The 21,949-nt window shown below is 46.5% G+C and overlaps 1 protein-coding gene across 2 annotated transcripts in view; it reads left to right on the plus strand.

Annotated features, from left to right (window-relative positions):
• The first annotated feature begins 8,204 nt into the window (after positions 1-8,204).
• The window catches only part of LOC117900116 (protein dachsous), a 74,767-nt gene continuing 61,022 nt past the window's right edge, over positions 8,205-21,949 (plus strand). For both annotated transcript variants that reach the window (XM_034810341.1, XM_034810342.1), the window contains exons 1-2: positions 8,205-8,504; positions 16,003-17,970. In XM_034810341.1, coding sequence (XP_034666232.1) covers positions 16,042-17,970 — 1,929 coding nt within the window. In that variant the 5' untranslated portion in view covers positions 8,205-8,504; positions 16,003-16,041. The remainder of the gene's footprint in view (positions 8,505-16,002; positions 17,971-21,949) is intronic.

Genomic DNA, 21,949 nt, shown 5'->3' on the forward strand with positions numbered 1-21,949 from the left:
GCCTAATTCTGATTAATTTGAATTGACGAAGAGCTGCGGCAGCGAAAGGGGGAAAGCGGACAGTGGGTAGGCCAAAGCCAAAGCCAAAACACGAATATTTTTGCCAGTGCATTCTGTTTGTAGCCCCAATAAGCATTCTCCTGCTCCCTCTCTGCTCCACTGCTGATCTCTCCCTGTACCTCGTACCCACAACGAGTGGTGGCCTGCATTTTAGTTGGCTTGTGGCTCCAGAGTGTGGACTCTCGAATGCTCCCTCGACGGCCGATTGAGAGGTCAAAAACGAGAGAAGCTGAAAATTATGCACCATTGTTGGCGGTTTGCCGCAGAAACCACAGCAGCCGCGCTGAGACTTATCCCTGAGTACGGTGGCTGTGTCCGTGTGCCTCCTTCGACCAGGTTTCTTACTTGGCCTTCGGGTAATCCTTACTTATGCGTACTCGCGGTTCGAGCTTCAATTTATCTGCCGCCTGCCAGCCGGTGCGTGGCCTTCTTTAATTTGATTAAAATTTATGAAGAACTATTGCCACAGACCGGAGCTCTCGTACAGGCTTTAAGGCAAGGGCACCAGGCACAATGAAGGAGTCATCTTCTAGGGGCAAGATCCTGTTCTTTTTGGGCATACATAAGTCTGCAACGTGGTCATAACTTTGTTTAAGCTTTTATGCGGAATTGGGCAGTGAGGGCTCCCAGAATATAGAGGAGAAATGTTTTTATTTGTGGACGAATTTGCTGGGGAAAATGTTTGTACATATACGTGGAGAGTTTTTCTTTGGATTTGATTTTAATTCAATATTATTTGATGTTCAAATTTCACTTACCCCATGCTTCCATAGCCTAAGAGTCTACATGATCTAAAAATCATTTCAAGTGGTTCCATTCCGTTCCGTTCCTCTGCTGAGATTCACGGATTTCTGCTGAAGTCCATCTCAATCTGAAGGGCTTCATATTTCTGTAATTGAATTAAGAAATAATCGCATTAGTAATGGAAGTCACAGCCCTTCTATCATGAGGCAACCCACAAGGTACTTATTATAATAGACACAAAGTCTCCACTGAAAGTATCTTCCCACTGCCCACGTTCCAATTTGGCAGCTTCGCAACATTGTTGTAGCGATTCCTACAATGAGATAAATGTGCTGGGAATTGGTGACAAGGTCGCTGGGTTAATCCGCGCACGTTGTCAGGGCAAAACCATAACTCAATTAAATGCTGGCCCATTAATCATACACCAAGTGGAACAGAAAGCAGCACAGAGTGCTGACTGGGGGTACTTGAAGATGTGCGGGGGGGCGAAATCGGGAATCCCAGTGCGAGGACGATGTGTGAAAATCTCCCGTTGCGATGAAAAATTAAATGCAAGTCTACGAACCCGTAGATCATCAATGAAATTTAATATGCAAGCAGCTGGGAAAGAGGTGCCAAGGGTAGACAATGTCATTGTGTAGCTTAATTAGCCAAAGTTGTTGGCCAGCAAACAGAATCAGAGTCGAAGTCAGAGACGACCCGCTGATTAGAATGCGATCATAGAAGTGCCTCAACGATCCACTTTCCAAGAGGCAGAGGCACAGCCACCTAATGAAGTCGTTGCCGTGGCTGTGGCTGCGGCTGCTGAATGTTTAGGCAATTAATCAAAACTTGAATCAAAATGGAAATGGAAACTTAATGGCAGACAAAATGCTTCAACGCTTTATCGTGCGCTTGGCTAAGCGATGGGAAACTGTGGACTTGTGGGGAGTCGTAGAGAGAGAGTCATAATCATAATCATAATCATGGCCAATCAGCGGAACTCTCTCTTTCTCTTAAGTGGAAACTGCAATTGCAACTGCAACTGCAACCGCAACTTTTGTTAAATGTTTAATGTCGCGCGATAATTTATGCAGCAAGTAGCGGCAGCCGGTGGAGCGAGGATATTCTCTGTACACTTCTATACCAGGAACAAATGCGAGTTTTGGACATAATGCGCGAACTTATGCAAATGCTGAGAGGCCATGTACGCGGCTCTGTCCTGTCCTGTCTCCTGACTTATGCCTGAAATTTGTCTAGTTGTCAGTAAATATGGGAAATCAGTTTAGAACATGCGTGCCACAGTTTGCCAGCAGAAGGGATCGGAGAAGGCGACATTGAGACTTAAGCGGAAGGCACAGCAGGAGCACCCAAGGCAGCAGCAGCAGCAGCAGCACCAGTAGATATCCAGCATCAGATACAGAATACAGACGACTCGTAATGGCGACAACAGCCACAAAAAAACCAAGGCAACAAAAGGCAAAAGCAAGAGCAAGAGCCACAGACAACAGAGACAAGGCAAGAGCCCAGACGCGGATGAGGCATGAGGTTGGGGGGAGCGGAGACATGCAACAACATGGCCTGTTGCTGCCCAGAGATTGATGCCTATTGACTATTGATGCAGAAGGGGTCACAGTCACAGTCACAGTCACAGTCACAGGCAGCCATGGTAGCCCCTGCCTCTGAGTGAGTGGCATATGCATATGAGCATCGACATGGGAGATATCTCCTGGCTTATAAGGATAATGCGCAGCAGAGAACCCACCCTACCTGCCATAGAAGATGTGCAGGTTGCTGTTCTTTTTTTTTTTGCTGCTTCTGAAAATGAAATTTGCATTGCAAAGTTACGGCAGCGAGAGGGGGGGCAAGCGATTCTCACGTGTGTGAGCCAAAAAAAAATATGAGAAATTGTTGAATCCCGGCAGGTTCGATGAACCGCTAGAGAGGCTTCTACCGTCTCCCGTCTCCCGTCTGCCGTTTCCGGGGAAAAGCTCTCTCGCTAAATGCCCCCAAACCCGTGAATTTATGCATATTTCTCGTGTATCATGTTCTCTCCAAGTCTCTCATGTGGATCTGCTTGTTGATGGGAAACGTTTACATAAATTTTCGGCGACAAAGAATCGATCAGAGATTCTGATTTTAGATCGTGCTTCCATCGTAAATCATCTGACAAATCGTTTAGACTTTCAATAAATATCGCATAAAAAAGGCCGGAGCATTCAATTTCTGTGCTCTGTTGTATAACATAAATTCACCGCTAGAATTAATACCCGCCTCAGAGTCAATTAGTATTTTATGGCGCTTTTATAGGCAAGATTTTGGCAAACGAAATCTGTGCAGAGATCTGCCCAAACAAACGACAGATCAAAGGCTTAGAGAGCGCCCAAAAGGTTAAACCAAATTTGGTATTCATTTCTGCTCGCAATTATTTATACACCGCAAAGTCGCAAGTCGAACTTCATTAGCGGCAGGAGAGAACCCACCCAAGACGTCGTCGGACCACGAACATTGAGAGTCGTGTAAGTGGAACGCCGCCTTATCAGAGGCGGCTCGAGGGGGCAGCGAGACACCATTCTAAACTCGACTTTATATCGGAAAGCGTATTTCAATTAAAACTAAAACAGAAGGCGAAACAAGTTGCGGAATCTCTTGGCTCCCTCTCTCTCTCTGTCTCTCTTGCTGGATGAACGCATGAAAAATCGAACAAAATGTGCGTCTCATTAAAAATTCGCATAATTTAGAGATTAATGAACGAGCGACCCCGGTGCTCGGTCGGTCGGCTCTACGGAGAGGCGCTATTGGAGCCACAGCGAGCGACAGCGACAACGACAACAACGATGACGGCGTCGGCTACCGAAATAAAATTGCTATATTTATTGATCTTCCAGCGATCCTCAATGCGATGTCCCCCGCACACCCGCCACACCCGTTGGAATGGCATTATGATTCGATGATGAGTCCGCTGACAGGCCACAGAGCAGTCGCGAGAGCTTCTGGAGCGGAATGCCAAGACTGGCCATCTATTTTGCATGGCCATAACAAAGGATTAGAACAGAAGTCTGGGAGGAGCGTTGGGTATGCTAAAAAGAGTGAGGAGTGGGCTGGAGACACAAGTCGCAGTCACAGGAGCAGAGTCCCAGGCAAATGCGCAAATAAATAAAACTTATTATCGGACGCAGGAAATCAACAAGCAGCCGAAGAACAGCACGCGGCAGAGAGCTGGTGGCAGGGGGAAATGTGAGAGAGAAATAGAAAGAAATTATAGAGAAGTGCTGATACCCTTTTGAAGTACATTTAGGCCAAGGAAGGTAGCGCAATGGAGAGCGATAATTGTTTATCAAAAATTAATTCCCTAATTCGTTGAAGATATTATATTTATATAAGAAATATTCTCCTGCAAGAAAACAATCCTAAAACCGAATAAAAACAGCGAATATTTATGATATTTTTACCTAAATGGAATCCATTTTGGAGGCATTGAAATTAGATGAATAAAATCCTAAGCTTTCGCGATGGAAGAAAACACTTTGGAGAAATTAAAAATCAAATTAAATACAAATGTTCTACATAAACTCTACTCTCAAAGTGCATCCAATATACTGAAAACTGTTGTATATTCGCCTCTAAGGGATATCCCTTAGTGTGTGTTACTTTTTATAATTTATTTTGAAAAGAATAAAAATGATTCATGGAAATATTTCCATAATTAAATTCACTTAAGAGACTTCACTGAAAGGAGTTATCGGTCTTGACTCCTCAATATAATATTTCCCATTGCTACGCATCCCACATCACGGGAAAGGGTATTTGTAAAAAAAGAGCCGAGCTGAGACGAGACCAAGGCGCGCCTGCCGAGCGACAGAGCCGAAAGCCGCAGGAGAGAGAGAGAGCGACAGAGAGAGTGAGTGAGAGCCGAGCCTGGATGGAATGAATGCCGGCCGTAGCATGGATGCGGATGCAGAGCTGGGGATGCTGAATGCTTGATGGAGGATGCTGTAAGCGGCAAAGAGGAAGGAGGAAGGAGGAAGAAGACTTTTGCCAAAGTCAGATTCAGAGCCCAGAGAGCGACGATCCGACGGATCCACACAGCAACATGTGGCTAAACAACAATTTATGATGTTGCCGCTGACAGGCGAATGTTGTTTGCAGTTGTTGATGATGACGATTCCAAGGATGATGACGACGACGACGACAACCAGCAAAGAGCAACAACAGCAACAGCCATGGCAACAGCAACAGCAACAGCAACAACGACAATGTTGCTTTGCTATTGATTTGAAGGCCCAACCCCAAGTCGCAGCATCAGCCCAAGCCCAAGCCCAGCCCAACCCAGCCCCAGCCCCAGCCCTGGCCTCGCTCTCTCTCTCTCCCCTTGAAGTCTTCCAATGGACGATGCTAGAGGAGATGTTCTGTGTTCTGTGGCCTATGTAACTTTGCATATTACTCGCATGATGGATTCCGATTCGCAACGTTTTGTCGGTTTTTTGTGTGTGGGCCCGCGACATGCCGATCGTCGGTTCTGAGACTCCGAAATGTTGACAAAGCAGGAAGCAGCTGGAGCTTTGCAGATGGATGGCAATTGATCGATTGATCTGAGCGGAATACCATGCCATCTTGCTCTCTCTTTCTCTCTCTAAGCGAGTGCCAAATTTGAATGGCTGCTGCAAATTATTCTTCATCTGCATCTCTGGCATCTCTGCATCTCTCGATCTGCTGCACTCAACGCAAACATAAATCCATCAGCTCCCCCCAGTCGATGCTCAATTGTGTCCATTGCCATTAACTGATTTGCAAGCAGCGGGCGGGCATGCAACGAGTCCAAGTCCAAGTCTGTCTCTGGGTCTTGCTCTCGTTTCGAGTCTTTTGATCTGAGGTCTGCGTGTGGGTGGCGGCGGCAGTGACCAGAGTCTCTATTCGAGATCTATGATCGGGCCCAGCGACCGAGACACACATTGAGATACATTTGGCTGTGGTGCTGCTGCTGCTGCTGCTGCCTCTCTGTGGCTCTTTCAAGTGCCTGTCAAGATCGTTGTTGCCATTTGCCGCTTGCCTCCAACTCATTTCACATTTCATTTCAAAAGTGGCAAATGCAAGCCGACAGCTAAGCGACGTCATTTACAGTTTTGACAAGCGGCGAATGACCAAATGGTCAGCTCCATTGTGTCTGTGCCAGCAGAACAGACCAGACCAGACCTCACCTCCCTCAGCAATCCTACAGCAAGCCAACATGCCACTTGCTCATTGAGTGCCCAGTGCCACCAACGTGCAGTCCCCCCGCCCCAACTAAACGAGGCTGGAACAACAAGTGAGAATGAGAGAGAGAGAGAGAGCTTGGGTGAGGGTTTCTAATTCGAATGGGGAGTACCTTGTAGCTGCAGGGAGGATGCGCACTTGAAGAGGATTCGGAGAGAACTTCAGAGGCAAAGCTTTGGGCATTTATTTCTCCAATTTTAACTGAAAAATGCTGCCGTAAATCACATAGAAAATTGCATCAGTCCAAGCCAAGTCTTTCCCTGTCACAACCCAAAATACCTTACCCCACCGCGGACTACAGGGTATCAGCGTGTCTCTGCAGCTTCGAGCAGCGACGCGGCACGCACTTTTCGTGTACGTTTCCCAGACAAATTGCAGAATTTGCGAATGCTTGAGAGTTCTCGGGAATTGGAATCGGAATCTGCTCTATGGGATCTCTATGGTGGTCTTACCTTGGCGGAAGAGACAGCATGCAATGCTGCACTCCCCTCTCCCCACTCCCTCCATGTTGCAGTTGCACGTTTTTTGTTGTTGTTGCCTTTTTGTTGGCTAGTACAACTTTTACCCGTGCGGCGCCAAATTTGCAACTTACGCAACATTCTGCATTGTTTTTAGTTTTTTTGGGGCCACGCAACATTGTTGCCCAAAAGCGGGTGCTGAGGGGATCCCAAAGGGGTAGGCCTAATTTCAGGCAGCCGAAAACAATGGGAAGCAGCAGCCACGGCAGCAGCAGACGCAGTCGCAGGAGGAGGCAGGCATGGAGGGGGCTGCAGCATACCAAACACTCAACGCCAAAGCGCACTCCACAGGCCACTTCAATGCACTCACACGAGTGAGATACGGAGAGAGGGAGGGAAGCATAGTGGCAGGCAGGCAGCAGCAACAACAACAACTTGGCACACAGGTGAGCATCGCAGGAGAACCGGTTTATGCTCTCACTCGAGAGATGCAAAGAGAGAGAGAATCGATCGCCGCATGTTGGGAGAGCAGCAAATCTACCGCTCTCTCGCTCTCTTTTGCAGCTAATTTACATGCCAGAACTGGACTTGAGCCGAGGCGTTGGGTGCATTGCTGGAGCTTGGCTTTTATGCTTTTATGGCTAAAGCAACAAAAACCAGGCAGCACAGAGAGAGAGACACAGAGAGAGAGAGAATGATATTCGTAGATATTCCCGCTCTCTGGCTAATTGTGGACCTGTCGTCGACTCCTTTTTGTGTATTGTGTGTGCACCTTTTAAAATTCTTGTCTTGTTCTCGTTGCAGCATTGGCTGCCGTCGCTGCTGCCAGGGAGGGGAATGAATGTGGTAGAACCATAACCCATGGACCACAAGACCATGCTGTGGGCTCTCGCTCTCTGCTGAAGGAAACCGACCAAACCACTCTGGTGGATTGCAGAACGAAGACACACCACAGCAGCAGCAGCAGCAGCACGCCACATCACAGCAGGCAGAAAGAGAGCGAGAGAGAGAGCGAGCGAGCCTCTTCCCACCACGCTGCGTTCGCGGCACAGGTGAGCCACAGGTGAGGTGAATTCCAAGAGCTGTGTGCTGGTGTCTCCTGCTCTGTGTCTCCTTTAAGCCAGCTTTGACTCTCTTCAGTCTGTCGTGTGTTTTCATCGTCGAAACATTGGAGAATTCGTATCGCTCGAAGCAACGATTCTCGTGTCGCCGCCGTCGGACAAATACGGATCGAGTCGAATATCGAATTGGAAACGGAAACGGAATCGGTGGCAATCCAATCAATAAAGATATATCTATCCCAGAATCAAGTGCAGTGCAGACAAATCAAATTGAGAATAAATATAAAAATAAAGTGTGTGTTTTGTCCCCCCTGCAAAAGGTGTCGCCGTTGCCGTTCTCTTTCCCCCTCTACAATATTTTGAACGCACCCTTTGCTCCATTTGTCGCCGCGTTTTTTTCTTCGTTTGTTGTCGTCGCCGTCGCCGCGGTTCTTCCTCTTCTCTTGGTTGTGTGCTTTTCGCCGCAAAAATGTAAAATCGGTTGCGTACGATGGAAATCAACGCGAAAACTCGCTGAAAAATCGAAGACCAAACGACACAATTTTAATTACATTTTGGAGCCTGAAAATTGTTGCCAGAAAACAACAACCAAACACACACGAGAAAAATAATAATAATAAAAAGAAAACAACAAAAAGTAAGAAGTCGAAAAAGAGTAAAAGGCGAATAAAAAAGCTAAAACAAAAAAAGAGAAAAAGAAATATTGTTCAACAAGTCAAACGAGTTCTTTTTTCTTTTTGGCTCGCTTTGGCCGTGTGGCACAAACAACAACAGCAGCAACAACAACGCGACTCCAACATTGTGTGGTGTGTGGTGGCAGAGGCAGAGGCAGAGGCAGCAGCTCTGCAATTGTTGGTGTATTTGCGCCTTTGGTGAAAAATATTGGCAGCAGCCGCAGCCCCCTCTTGGGAGGGAAAACACGGAACCGAAACAGAGGCCACCGCAAAATGTAAGAGAAAACAGAGATGAAAAGTCCCACAACAGCAGCAGCAAATGGGAAAAATAGAAGAACAGTTAGCGGGAAAAGTGAGGCGAAAAACAGTTTTGGTAGAGCCACCTACGCCACCCACAGCAAAAAGCCAATTAGAAGCAGAACGAAGGGGCAGAGGAGGGAAGAAACAGGAGCGAAATACACTTGAAAATGAAAGAGGAATAAGAATGCCGCATAGAGAAAGAGTGGAACTGGGAAGAAACTAAGAAATAAAAAGCAAGGAAGGAGCATGGAAAGACAAGTCCAGCCTAGGACAGGCAGAAGTGAGAGTGAGGCAGGCAAAGATGTCCTCTAGAGTTTCCTGCGGTGTTTACAAATATTTCGGATAGAACTAAAGCCTCCAAAAATTTGTAGAAAGACCACAAAGAGTGAGTGAGAAAAGTGCTGGGGAAAAACAGTAGAGCAGAGTGGAGTTGGAGTCCAAAAGAGAAGCAAAGAAAAACACTCTACGGTCTACGGAGCCACGGCCAACTCCTCCACTTGTGCCTGCTACCAATTCTGATTCTTCGACTTTGACTTTAACTTCTTCTCCTTCAACTTCTTCCACTTTGTATTCCATTTTTTTTGTGTGTTTGCCGCTGTTCGAGTTTTCCCACTCCCTCTGCTACCTTCTGGCTTTTGTGTGTCGCCAGGCAAAATGTGTGTGGAAAAACAAATAGAGTTTGGTGTTCGGTCCGTTGTTCGATTCTACCTGTTTTACACCGATCCTGCGATCCGATGGATTGTTCCATCGATCTGTAATCTCTCTCCCTCTGTCTATGTCTCTCCCTTTTTTCGCTGCTTCGAAAGGGAGCGAAACGTGCAGCGAATAGGAAAAATGTGTCGCCCAACTGTGATTCCTGGAAAAACTCCCTACGCTGCTGCTGCGGCAGTTAGACCCGAGAAAATGCTCAAATAAAAAGTAAAGACACACAAAACTATTTTATAATTGACAATCTACGTGGAGAGGAAGTGCTGGGCGTGCTCGGGATTTCTAATGCCATTCCAATTAAGTGCACAACGCCTCGAACCCCTTCCCCTTACCTCATTGTGGCCATACAATTATTACAAAACTCTGCAACTGGCCCAAATGTTGTACGCGTAAGAGTACGAGTATTTTGGGTGTTCTGTGAGGTTTGGGCATGCGGAGTGGGCTTATTCAATTCTCGTGCTGCTAAAAGCCAAAGTACGAGTAGTCGAGCACCAGCGTTGGAATGACTCTGGTTTTATGACCCTTAATTTACACTTCCTTCTGGGGAATACACTGAGAAAAAAAATACAGAGACTTTTTTAAGAAATTTATACAATAATTCTACACATTGTGTTGGGGTTTTAATAAGAAATATTTGAAGTTAGTTTTGTTTTTGCGCAACAGAATATTGCTAAATATTGATAAAAACATTCGAAATGAACTTCATAATTTGTAGACGCTTGGAACATTATTTCTAGACACTTTAGGGAGCTCCTTTGAACTCCAATCTTTGATTTACTTATACAAAATAAATCCTCATATTTAATAAGAAAGTTAAAAAATTCGCCATAAAATACAGAAAAATTCCCAAAAATCGCAATGAAAGTGGAAAATATTCTCCTTGTTATTTTTAACGAAAATTCGCAATTAAACGCAGAATTTCCATGTCAAAAAACATTTAATTAGTTTCTGAGAACAATTTTCCATCAAAAATAAAACCAATTTCATTTTCTCACTCCAATTTCACATTTCCAATTTTTTTCAATTAAAGAATTTAATTTATTCCCATTCTCCCAGTGTATTCCGTTCCCCTCTCTAATGGGCTAACAAAACAAAAGATCGCTCTGGCGGGTTTAAAGTTGAAGGCGGCGGCGGCCTTCCACCAAAGGCTGCGTATCGAGTGAGTGAGAGAGAGAAAGAGAGCATCCGATCCGATCTGATCCGCTGGCAAAGGCAAAAGGCAAAGGCAAAGGCAAAGGCGAACAAAATATAATTTTCATTTCCCATTTTGCTGGTTCTCTTTTGCTCCATCACCTTTTCTCTCACTCTCTTTCTCTTCCTCTGTCTATTTGCTTTATCAGGCCTGAGCTAACGGCAGAATGTGTGTCCGCCTGTGTGTGCTGTGTCTGTGTGCGGCAGTCGTTTTATCTTTCCATGCGGCGTTGCAGGTGTTGCAGGTGGTCGAATGGTGCGGGTGCTGCTGTTGGAAAATCGTGGGCAGGGGGAAGACGAAAGACTGCGGCAAACAAACTTGCAAAACGCAGTTTAATGCGCTTTAAATTGCTCCAGTCTAGCGATCCGCAGTCTAGCACTAATTACAGCAATGCTTGGCGCTGTACAAACACAGATTACGCTTTAATCTATTTTCGCCACAAACACAGGAGAGAGCGGGGAGTGGGGGCCATTAGAGCATTGAAACGGACCACACACACACTCAGTACCCCCGACATGGCCAAGAAAATTACATTAGACGTGGCACACACGCACCTGTTGCTGTGGAAAGAACACCTCCAACCGATCCACAATCCCCGCCGATCCACTCGCTAATTTCTTTGTTGAGCCTCATGCAATGTGGCACCGAGTCGAGTCGAGGCGAGTCGAGTGCTGTGCTGTGTGCTGTGTGCCACGCCGTGATTAGCCCGGGAATATGTTCATCCTCCGACACACAAGTGTCTTCATTGCTGCGGCAAATGGAACAGGTTGCAGGTTGCCCAGTCCAATCTCGTGCCAAATAGGCATAAATATTTCCGCTGAAAACAATAAACAAACTTAATTCGAGCATCTCTCTCGCTGCCGGCCGTATCTCGGATCTGAATCTGAGAATCCGATTTGTTTTATGGCGCTCCGCGGCACATGTGCCACGCTCAGCATCATCATCGAACATCAAATTGCGATTAAGTGTGGAATGTCATCAATCGGTTGGCAGAGATCTACACGAGTCTCTCTCGGTGTCTAAACTGGGCTAAGCAGAGGGCTTAGAGGCTGGCTGGGCTACACATAATTTGATTGTCTTAATGGTTCCAATCCCGAACGTAAAGTTCTACATTTTCGGGGCAACGAAATCGAATTCTGATTGAGAAATATCTTTATTTTATGACACTCAAGTGGGGTTTGGGACTGCCTTTTCTTTGGGTTAATGAACCTTTCTCGCTCTCGCGTGGATTAGCATTAGGCGTTCTTAATGGCAGCCATAAAACGCGCCAAAAATACACTCCGGCCATGACAATTATTGCTAAATGCTTTTGGCTACCCAAAAACCAAACCAGACACGAGTCAGTCGGAGATTTCCGGTCTGGGAGTGTAGAAGAAATCTATTAATAAATTATAATTGTGGCAGATTCACAGCCACAGCCCACAGCTGTATAGCAGGAGGTGTCAGAAGAGTGTTTTCCAGAGGCAAAAAGTCTTTAGCCGCTAATGAAGTTGCAATCAAAAGGGAAGAAGTTACTCTAACAATTATCGAGCAGATTGCACAGCGCTCAAGTCGCTTATAATCCATAAATATAATTATAGGATGCCCCAGCTTAAAGGGTATTTCCAGCTTCGTTTTCTGTAAGCCTTTTTCTTGTGTGCCATTTCTGGTTATTCTCGGGCAATCTCTAACGTGAGCGTATTTCATATTTCTGCCATTTCTGCTCTCCTGCCATTCTGAAGGATGTTGCTTGCTGGTTGCTGGATGCTGGATGCTGGATGTTGTTGCCGCTGTCGTGGCAAAGCGATAAGATATGAAGCAACACAACATCTCGTCTCTGTCGCTGTCGCAGTGGATGTCTCCCTGTCTGTCTCTCCAGCTCCCTGCAGCTGTAGGCTCTCCTTTTGCCTGTCGCTCTCCCTGCCTTAGTTGACACTTGTCAGACGCCACTAATTAGCGCTCATTATGCCAGCATATGGCAGCCATCCGCCCCACCATTAAGCAGCGTCCAGTCCCCCGTCCGGCAACCCTTTGCGAAAGTGAAAATTCGCATTGAATAAACCAAAATGCAATTGAAATGGAAACTGATTTCGAAATGGAAATCGCTGCTGTTGTTTTGTATTTATTTTCACTTGCATTTTCGCCGGACTTCACGCTTTCCCGCACACACACACACACACACACCCGGCAGCCAGCCAGCCATGCATCGCTGCTTGCCGCTGTGCTGCGTCTCTGCATTTGCATCTAAATTGGATTCCGATTAATATGCAAACAATTAAAGTTTCACTGTTTATGTGTCGGACAATTAGAAAGTCATTAGAAGTAACTTATTACCCGACTCTGGACTCCGTGTCCCCCCCTGTGCCTCTTGGGCGCTCTGCTTGCTGCTTGCTGCTTGGCAGTTTTCATAAATTACTCAACATTTAATTAAACACGCTCTAAAGCGTCTGTAAAGCGTCCATTTACCACCTACTTAGCCTCTGCGCCTCTGGTTTTAGACAACAATTTTGCATAATTCGCAATTAAATCGCGAGGCGGGAGACGCGAGTGGCAAACGAGTTGATTTCGTCGCTCTTTTAATTGTTCAACTAGAATAAGTCTCCTCCAGTTGGGTACATGTGTAATGTGCATGTTAATGAGAGCTCTCCGACTCCCCAGTGGCCCTCGCTCGCGATGGCTGAGGTTCTTCGAGTGGTTTAGTCAGCTTAAGCGACTGGCAAAACACTTCTTCCTGCCTTCGACTGACTGGCTTTGGGTTTTGCTGCTGCTGCTGTTCGCTACTGTTGCTCCTTGCAAAGCGCTCAAAATGTGGCGCATAAACCTCAAAAATGGTTATAAACTGCGAGTACTTGTGCCTGGCAGCAGCAGGAGAAATTAGAAATGTTTCTGCAGAAGATGACAGCGTGACACGAGAGGAGAGCGACAGGGAGTGATGCTCTCTTTTAGCTCTTTTGGAGATATTTCTAGGGAAAAGCCTTCAAATATTTTAAAACAAAAGCAAATCGTGACAGTTTCATGTCCTGCAGTTCACTGAGGTGTTTTCCCCAAAGAAACTGAATGTTTTTGGTTCGTTTAACAGCCAGAAACTAATCCCATTCCATGCATGTTGCCTGCGTAGAGGAAATTCCTGTCCTCCTTTACGTGTCAAACGGTGCGGGGCTGTCCTTTTGAGCCTTTGTCGAGCTGATCTATTGATCCGATTAATCTTAAAAAGCTGTCAGTTGATGCACATTTATATCCATTCCTTCCAATTCATTTATTTTTGTGACAAATTTGAGGGACAAGAAGGTTGCCCAGATCTGCACTCTCCACGTACCTGCTTTACTGGTTCCTCTGTGAGGATTTCTTGTCGAAAGATTGCTAGAATTCATGACTGATTCATGCCCGGAAAGTCTTCCATCGTGTCACGCACTCCATTCAGTTGCAGTCCCGAATATCCTCCCCAAAGTGCTACCCTCACGCGTTCCACATGCATTTTACTGCCAGCACTCTCTCTCGCTCTCTCGCTCTCTCTCTCTCCCCATCTCCCTCTCCCGCTTAGTTACATTCTCTGGAGAGTTACTAATTAGTTGCGCTGTAAACTTTACGCTGTTATTGTTATGATTGTGCTACGTTTTAATAACATTCCCGCATTCTGCCTCTCTCCCTCTCACTCTCACACTCTGTGTTTCTTTGCTGCCCCTCCAATGGATATCCAATGGGGTTTTGGGGCATTTGTTGTGGCCTTTATTTGCTATTAACTAGATTTTATTGATGCCGCTCTGTTTTTTTCTTTTCCCCGGACTTTTTTTCAGTGTTTTTTCTGTGTTTTTTTGTGGCTACGGTTTAACGATCTTTTGTGCGCTCGTAAAAGCGCAAAACGAAACAACGAAATGACGAACAAAATTCTCGAGGGAAAAAGCATAATTTTTAATGTTCCTGGGATATGGGAGAATATCGTGGAGAGTGCTCGGAGCTGCGAGCACCAGCGAACTGGAACTACAAATATAATTACAACTTTGTCATTCGATATTAGATGCCGCCAGAGTGCACAAAATAAGAACCACAGAGGCAGAGAGCGTTCCCCCCCCTCCGGCTTGCCCCATTCTAAGTGGCATTTCCATCTCACATCTCAGGTGCAGCCACACGCAAGGCGACCGCCAGCTGGCACTCAAATCAGTAACAGAAACCGAATGAGAATCCGACGGGACGCTGCGCTGCCACCTGTCCTGAGTGTGAGAGAGAGAGAGAGAGAGATGGGGTGCGGCGCCACTTGGGGGCACCACTCTGTGGGCTTTCTAATGTGTTTGGGTATTAGCAGTTCATCTAAACTTATGACAACTGCAAATCAAACTGACATTTCCGCAACAGCAGCTCACACAGATCCATCCCCTCTCTCTCTCTCTCTCTCTCTCTCTCTCTCTCACTCAGTGGCAATTTGCGTACCGTTCAAAGTTGCATTTCCACATTGCAGTTTATTAAATTACAATCTGGCATGCAGGAAGGGACTTAGACTTGGACTTGGACCACTTTCTGCCATGATCATTATAAAGTTATTAGAGGCGGCAGCGCTTTGTCTCTCTGGCAAGAGACGCTCCTTTGGCTGTGCATTTCTGTCAATCATTGAATGAGTGAATGTCCCGCTTCATTAAGTCAATTTGAAAAGCAGCAGAAACAGGATCAACCGCAGGAGATCCAACCAACTGAGGTGCTCCGTGGGGGACGAGGAGATCATTCAAATGGAGATCTAAAGGGGGAGCAGAGCTCATCGAAGTGTAGTTCTAAGGGGGAAATGATCATCCAAATGTATTGCCCTGCTGGCAGCGATCTTTATCTCGCATCACGTTTGAACATTTTCCAAATATAATTCATAATTTTGTGTACCTTTTTTTCCTCTCTTTTTTTTGGCTTATCGCGCGAGAAAAATCTAACAACGAAAATTGCAGCAGAAACAAATGTTGTTTTCGGACAGAAAAGTGTTAGTCATGGTCTTGTTAACTAAATTGTTGGCCACGAATTGGTCAGGGCAGCAGGAGGACTGCCAACACATGGCAGGGGCAGGGGCAGGGGCAGTCCCTGGCTTTGGCTTTGGCTTTGGCTCCAAAGTTTTTGGTCAACAATGGCCATTCCCACTTGAAATTGCTTGTTCGATTTCACTGTGTGTGTAGGTGTGTGTGTGTGTATCCCACAAAACCAGAACCCCCCAACCCAGAGCCACAGCCAGAGCCAGACCCTTTTAGCCTTTGAACCTTTCGCACGCACTCAGGTAGAATCTCTCGTGTCTCGCCCCTCGCCGCGTTCCTCGTTCTTCCCCGTCTCTTTTGTCTCTTTGAGACTCTTTGCCTTTGCCTTTGCCCCTGCCGTCTATTAGCATTTCAAATGGCATCCAAATGGCCGTCGCGCGTCATCGCCAAATGGAAATGGAAATGGAAATGCCTGCACAATGCGTAAGCTTACAGCGTCCAATCCGCTCCATTCGGCGGGTCTTAGGGCAGTTATCAGTCTATTAGTTCCGAGCTTGTATCTTTGGGGATTTTGTTTCCACGCGTGGGCGGCCTTCGATTTGTCAACCTGAAGCCCATTCTTATGCTCTTTCTGTCTCTTCTTGCTTGCAGCTTTCTTCATGAAAATGGTGGAACGATGCAACCAGCGCCATGCGGCAACACACGAGTAGCGCCATGAGTGCAGCATTGGCATCCACAGCGATGCAGCCGCAGCCGCAGACGCAGCTGAAAACTGCGACCAGAAACCACCAAAACACAATGACAGCAGCAGCCACCACAGTGCACAGTGTCCACAGTGCACCCTCAAAGGATTACACAATGTTCCATCGCTGCCGGAGACGCATAGCCACTCCACCGCTCCTCCTGCTGCTGTGCCTGTGCCTGTTGCATGCCACACAGGCGGCATCCAGCGACAAGGAGCGGGAGCGCAAGCTGGAGGTGTTCGAGGGCGTGCCCGTGGACCACCAAATCGGTTACATTGGCGACTTCGATGGCATCGACAGCGGGCCGCCCTACATTATTGTGGCGGAGGCGGGCGTCGAGACGGATCTGGCCATAGACCGCACGACCGGAGAGATACGCACGAAGGTCCGGCTGGACAGGGAGACGCGCGCCTCCTACAGCCTGGTGGCCATTCCGCTGAGCGGACTCAATGTCCGTGTGGTGGTCACCGTCAAGGATGAGAATGATAATGCGCCAACGTTCCCGCAGCCCGCGATGCACATTGAGTTCCCGGAGAACACGCCGCGGGAGGTGAAGCGCACGCTGCTGCCCGCGCGGGATCTCGACCTGGAGCCGTACAACACGCAGCGCTACAACATTGTGTCCGGCAATGTCAATGACGCGTTCAGACTCAGCTCCCACAGGGAGCGCGATGGCGTGCTCTATTTGGATCTGCAGATCAGCGGCTTCCTCGATCGCGAGACCACGCCCGGCTACAGTTTGCTCATCGAGGCGCTGGATGGCGGCACGCCGCCACTGCGTGGCCTCATGACTGTCAACATAACCATTCAGGATGTGAATGACAATCAGCCGATCTTCAATCAGAGTCGTTACTTTGCCACCGTGCCGGAGAATGCCACCGTGGGCACGAGTGTGCTGCAGGTTTATGCCTCGGACACGGACGCCGAGGAGAATGGCCTCGTGGAATATGCCATCAACCGGCGGCAGAGCGACAAGGAGCAAATGTTTCGCATTGATCCGCAAACGGGAGCAATCTTTATCAACAAAGCGTTGGATTTTGAGACCAAGGAGCTGCACGAGCTCGTCGTCGTGGCCAAGGACCACGGCGAACAGCCGCTGGAGACGACGGCCTTCGTGTCCATCCGTGTGACCGATGTGAATGACAATCAGCCGACGATCAATGTGATTTTTCTCAGCGATGATGCCTCGCCCAAGATCTCAGAGTCCGCGCAGCCGGGGGAGTTTGTGGCACGCATTTCGGTGCACGATCCCGACTCCAAGACGGAGTACTCGAACGTGAACGTCTCGCTGAATGGCGGCGATGGACACTTTGCTTTAACGACACGGGACAGCAGCATTTACTTGGTGATTGTTAATCTGCCGCTGGATCGGGAGTCCACCTCGAACTACACGCTCAGTGTGGTGGCCACGGACAAGGGCTCACCGCCGTTGCATGCCTCCAAATCGATATTCCTGCGCATCACCGATGTCAACGACAATCCGCCGGAGTTCGAGCAGGAATTGTATCACGCGAATGTCATGGAGGTGGCAGATCCGGGCACATCCGTGCTGCAGGTGCTGGCACACGATCGCGATGAGGGTTTGAACTCGGCTCTGAGCTACGCGCTGGCGGAGACACCCGAGACGCATGCGCAGTGGTTCCAGATTGATGCCCAGTCGGGGCTGATCACCACCCGCTCGCACATTGATTGCGAAACGGAGCCGGTGCCGCAGCTGACGGTGATTGCCAGGGATGGCGGACAGCCGCCACTGTCATCCACGGCCACCGTGCTCGTCACCATCCACGACGTCAACGACAATGAGCCGATCTTCGATCAGAGCTTCTACAATGTCTCAGTGGCCGAGAACGAGCCCGTCGGCAGGTGCATACTGAAGGTGAGTCATTAGCTGAGATCCGTTTGTGTTTATTCCTCCTTTCCTTCTGTGAAATTGTGACCCACTTTCGTCAGCGGGTCATTAAAGCGTTTGTCTCGCCAACCAGCCAACTGCCTCGAATCTATGCAACGAGCGTCGCTTATGGATTTTCCACGTACTTCAAACTCACTCCCGACTAAGCCGAAAAACTCCACAAACTAATCTCATGCATCAATTACCCGCTCCCCAGATTCCAGCAACACACAGTCCGCAGATCAGTCAGACATCGACATCTCTCAGGCCTTTAGACATCAGACATCAACCATCAGGCAGGCAGACAGCAGCCTCAGCTTGGCTCTGAGATCCGTAGGGAATCATGTGCAGGGAGGGGGCATATACAGGCGGTGCATGCCACGAGTTTGGGTCTCTATGAGTTGCTCTTTAATGAGGGTATGTGGGAATTTTTGGAGCAGTTTGAATGAGAGCTAAGAGGTGGGAAGTCGAAGAGGAAGTGGCGCAGTTTGTGGAGGTTTTGGTGTATTTGTTGTAATATTTGGGAGAGTTTTCTTTATGAAGCTTTGACCGAGAGCTTGTTCTCATCTTTAGAAGAATTCTCTTCAGCTTCATAGAACTTTAAACACCTTTTATTTAGGGATTTTGTCTGATTTTTGCACAATTTTCTGAAACATAAAAAAATATTTTGTTAACAGAAAATTCTTGAATAAATCTTTGAAAACGTTTATTAGCCATAGAACTGCCTCTCGAAAACTCTTTGGAGCATCTCTTTGTAAGAGCATCCCTCCATCGTTGTTGTTGCTGGCAGTCCGTTGCTTCCCTCCAGGGTTCCCTTCTTCTGCTTGTTAACTTCTTTTCGGGGCATTCGAAACACCACACGAAATTCCAAGCAGTTCCCGTTTCGCTCGCTCCACTCGTTCCTCATCCGCACCCCGAGCGCAATGCACACACTTCCCCCTCCCCGCTCCTCTCTCTTTTACTCTTTTGTAGTGTAATCCATTCATCATCGGGTAATTACATTTTTATAACATTTTTCTTCGCTTACAAAAAACAAAATGGGCAGCCCCCAAACCCCAAAAAAAAAACATAGACACAAAATACAGCGCAAGAAATATGTACAACACACAGCGGAGGGATGGATGGATGGTTGGTTGGGGAGATCCAGAGACCCAGAGACGAGGCCCAAAACCGCGTTTCTAGCGCTTAACGAAGGCATTTTGTTCGGCTTTCGGTCGGTGTCTCTGCCGCTGCGCTGCCACAGCCGCCGCTCGCTTCTTCGGCCTCCACTGTCGCTGCTATCACACATTTTTCACCAACACACACACACACACACACACACACAGAGGGACCGAGACGTCGACAAGATTTTTGTTCAGACTATCAAATGTGACCTCTCTTGTCTCTCAAGAAAAAAACACAACAACAACAACAACGACACAGCCAGAAAAAAACTGAAATGGTGGAAAAAACTTCTCAGCAATTTAACAACAACAACAACACGAGTTTCAACTCAACGAAATGTTTACAATAAAAAAACAAAATATAACAGAACTTAGCGCAGGGAAAGGGTGAGGAGTGGAGGCAAAAATATATCGAAGAAAGGAATGCCAAAAATTTAGTTTTCGCTAATCAGCTGTTGCCTAAGGTCCATCTGCTGTGGAACAAACTTTATGCTACAATACTCTGAAAGAATTAGAACTTGGAACATCTCAATGAAACAACAAAACTGCAAAAAATGTCAACGAAATTTCATTTACTTGAAAATTCAGCGCTTCGAAATGTCTGAATTTCCTTCCTTTTATCATCTAAAAGATGTAAACTGATTGAGTAATAATTCTAGCATCAATTGATTGATTGAAACACTAAAAATGGCATAATTCTTGTAGCGTTTGTACGCTAGAGAGCAGCGCTATGGGCAGAGCCAGCCACATGCCATGGCATATTCACATTGGCATTCCCTGGCATATTTCAGCAGAGATCTCTACCCCCGCAGCATTCCATTCTATCACTCATTCTTTATCAATCCAATCTCATTGAGAGTGCTAAGTCCTATCCTGCTGGTAATAATGTCCCAGCTAATGGCACTCTCAGACGATAATTGCACTCAGACTTTGCCTCTGCCTTTGCCCTGTGTAAGCCTAAGGGGCCTCCGCCTGCCTTTGTAGATGATTTCCGCAAATCAAAGCCAAATCAAATCAAATCAAATCTCATCAAAAGCACAACAACGTGAGAGACAACAAATTAAGGGACAGAGATCCAAGAGATAGAGAGAAACCAAACGAACAATAAGCTGAAATAACAACGACGACGCCAGTTCTGGGCACAACGAAGAGATGATTTGATTTGATTTGATGAAATCTGACAAAAAGTCACGTTTCCTTAATTACAATGGGGGAAAAGGCAGATTTTGGAAACGGAATAAAACCACAAACGAATCGAAACGAAACGAAACAAAACGCATAATTGGCTCACGCAAAAATCACAGAAAATAACAGAGAAACGGAGAGAGGCAGCGAAAACCCGAAAGCAGAGACCCAAAATCGTTGTGGAGAGTTGTGTATTAAGAAAGAGATGGATAGAATGATGGAGAAAGAGCTGCAGAGACAGATGGATGGATGGATGGATGGATAACCATCCATAGTAGGAGTCGCCTCACTGCGCTGCGATTTTTGGGGTCTCAATAATCATAAAACTGGGACTGCGAGACCCTAAAAAAAAGAGAACTAAATTCGTATTCGCCCCTCTGCGATATTGAAGCCAATCTGTGGTCGTGAAGACAATAAAAGACCCAAAAACCCAACCCAAAAAAAAACACGCAAAATCGTATTGGAATTTCGCATAAAAAAAAAAAAGGAAAATAAAAGAAAGACACGAAAAAAAAGTGAAACAAGAAGCTCCCTGGGCAAAGGCAAAAGGGCCATGGAACATTTTTTATGGTCTCGCAACTAAAGCAAATTAAAAACGGACAAACGGGTGGACACGGGGGGGAAGCGCAGCCAAAAAAATGATTGCCAGAAAGGGAATCGCAGAATCACACACGAATGAGCGAATATATGAGTGCAGCGTTCAGAGGGGTGTGGACAGCCAGAACCAATAATTCTAAAACACCAAAAGTCAGAAATAGTCTAAATCGAATCGAAAAAGTTAGCCCAAAGGGCAGGGGGCAGGAAGGGCAAGGACTGGGCAGGAGCGGAGCCCGTGGACTCCTTTTCGTTTTGGCCGAATATTTGCCAGTCGCTTGGAGTGAGAACCACAAATACTTCCCCAGCTGCTCGTCATTGTTTTGGCCTCTGCCAAAAGGAATTTGCAATTATCGAACATAATTGCAACAGACAGAGGAAGGAGAGAGAAACAAGAGGAAGGGACTGAGAGAGAGAGAGAGAGAAAGAGAGGCTGAGGTTGCTTTGGTATAGGAAATGTTTGTTGAGGTTTTATCTTCTAAGATTATTTGAAGATTGCTAAAAGGATAAGAAATTCTAAGGAAACACTATTGCAGAGGTTCTTTTTACACCTTGGCACTGTTAAATGATTCTTTTTTGAATCAAATAAAGACCAACAAAAGACCTGTCCATAGGGTGCGTTGTGTACTACATTGTCTTGAGGTTTCGTATTATATTTAGCCAAAAAACCAGCTTAGATCCTTCTTTATCTGCAAGCGGAATATAGAAAGGAAACGGAAGTATTAAATAAATTGTAAATGCCTTTTGAATGCCTTTTGAATTATTGTAGATCTAATCTTAGTTCGAAATTCTTTTTATTTGCCAAGGATTCTTCCACAAAATTTGATCTTTCGTTGTGTAAAATATTTGTCCATGCTTCATGCAACTTTATGCCCAAATTTACATAAATTTCCTGACTTTACAGTCCAGTTTCATGCGAAAAATACATCAAAAAGCTCTAAAACTCAAAAGAAATATTATTTTTGCACTAAAAGGGCAAATAATAATCTGAAAATCATTTAAACTCGTAGATTCAATGAGCAATC

This window comes from Drosophila subobscura, chromosome U (assembly GCF_008121235.1).
Source record: "Drosophila subobscura isolate 14011-0131.10 chromosome U, UCBerk_Dsub_1.0, whole genome shotgun sequence".
Taxonomy (NCBI): domain Eukaryota; kingdom Metazoa; phylum Arthropoda; class Insecta; order Diptera; family Drosophilidae; genus Drosophila; species Drosophila subobscura.